This window comes from Myotis davidii, unplaced genomic scaffold (assembly GCF_000327345.1).
Source record: "Myotis davidii unplaced genomic scaffold, ASM32734v1 scaffold3486, whole genome shotgun sequence".
Classification (NCBI taxonomy): Eukaryota; Metazoa; Chordata; class Mammalia; order Chiroptera; family Vespertilionidae; genus Myotis; species Myotis davidii.
In genome coordinates this window covers 18,545-19,312 of record NW_006297226.1, presented here as the reverse complement: position 1 = coordinate 19,312, position 768 = coordinate 18,545, and the positions used below count along the sequence as shown (strand labels likewise).

At 45.1% G+C, this 768-nt stretch overlaps 1 protein-coding gene across 6 annotated transcripts in view; it reads right to left on the bottom strand.

Moving 5' to 3' along the window:
• Positions 1-768, bottom strand: part of LOC102759330 (ATP-binding cassette sub-family C member 8) — a 33,837-nt gene that overhangs the window by 21,486 nt on the left and 11,583 nt on the right. For 4 of the 6 annotated variants that reach the window (XM_015570020.1, XM_015570019.1, XM_015570017.1 and 1 more), the window contains exon 7: positions 717-752. In XM_015570020.1, coding sequence (XP_015425506.1) covers positions 717-752 — 36 coding nt within the window. The remainder of the gene's footprint in view (positions 1-716; positions 753-768) is intronic. The other 2 variants (XM_015570018.1, XM_006773036.2) reach the window with 1 other exon arrangement.

Below are 768 nucleotides of genomic sequence, written 5' to 3'. Positions count from 1 at the left end.
CCAGTCCTGACCTCCACCACCGCAGTGTGTTTGAATGTTCTTGGGAGAGGTGAGCTTAGGGAGAGTTTTGAGAGTCTCAGAGCCCCACTAATAGATTTCACTTACATTTTTTTAGACAAGAACATAAAGCAGCAAGACCAAATGTTTTGTCTAGTCTGGGGGATACCCACCTCCTCTCTTTATAACCAGGTTTCTCAACTTTTTTTTCTCATAATCACTCCCTCGGGCCATTTTAGACAAATGTTTTCTAAGTGTCCTTTCTTGAACATACTTCTTATCCAATTCAGTGTTTTGTTTTGCTTTTTAAATTCACAAGGTTGTACAACCATCACCCCAATCTAATTCCAGAACATTCTTATCACCCTTAAATAAACCCTGCACCTATTGGTAGTCCCTCCCTTCCTGCCTCCCCCCAACTCAGTGGCAACCACAAACCTATTTTCTGCCCCTATCCGCCAGGAGATTTTAATCCCACGGTATACTGTATCTCTGTTTATATACATGGACACAAGTCATTGTAATGTCTAAGTTTTTTCTCTCCCCAAGAACCAGATTTTGTTCTGGTTGAGAAGGCCTCTGAAATTATGTAGGTGGCACACCCCTGAATCCATAATCAGTATCCCCACCACCATAAGCACCGCCCCCCTGCTGTGCCCCAAACCCAACCCTTCCTTTATCCAGACCAACCGGCGTTTAACTCAGTTCCAAGGTTGTACCTGGGGTCCTCTCCTGTCTCGCTGTCAGGAAGGCTGCTGGGGCACAAATGGG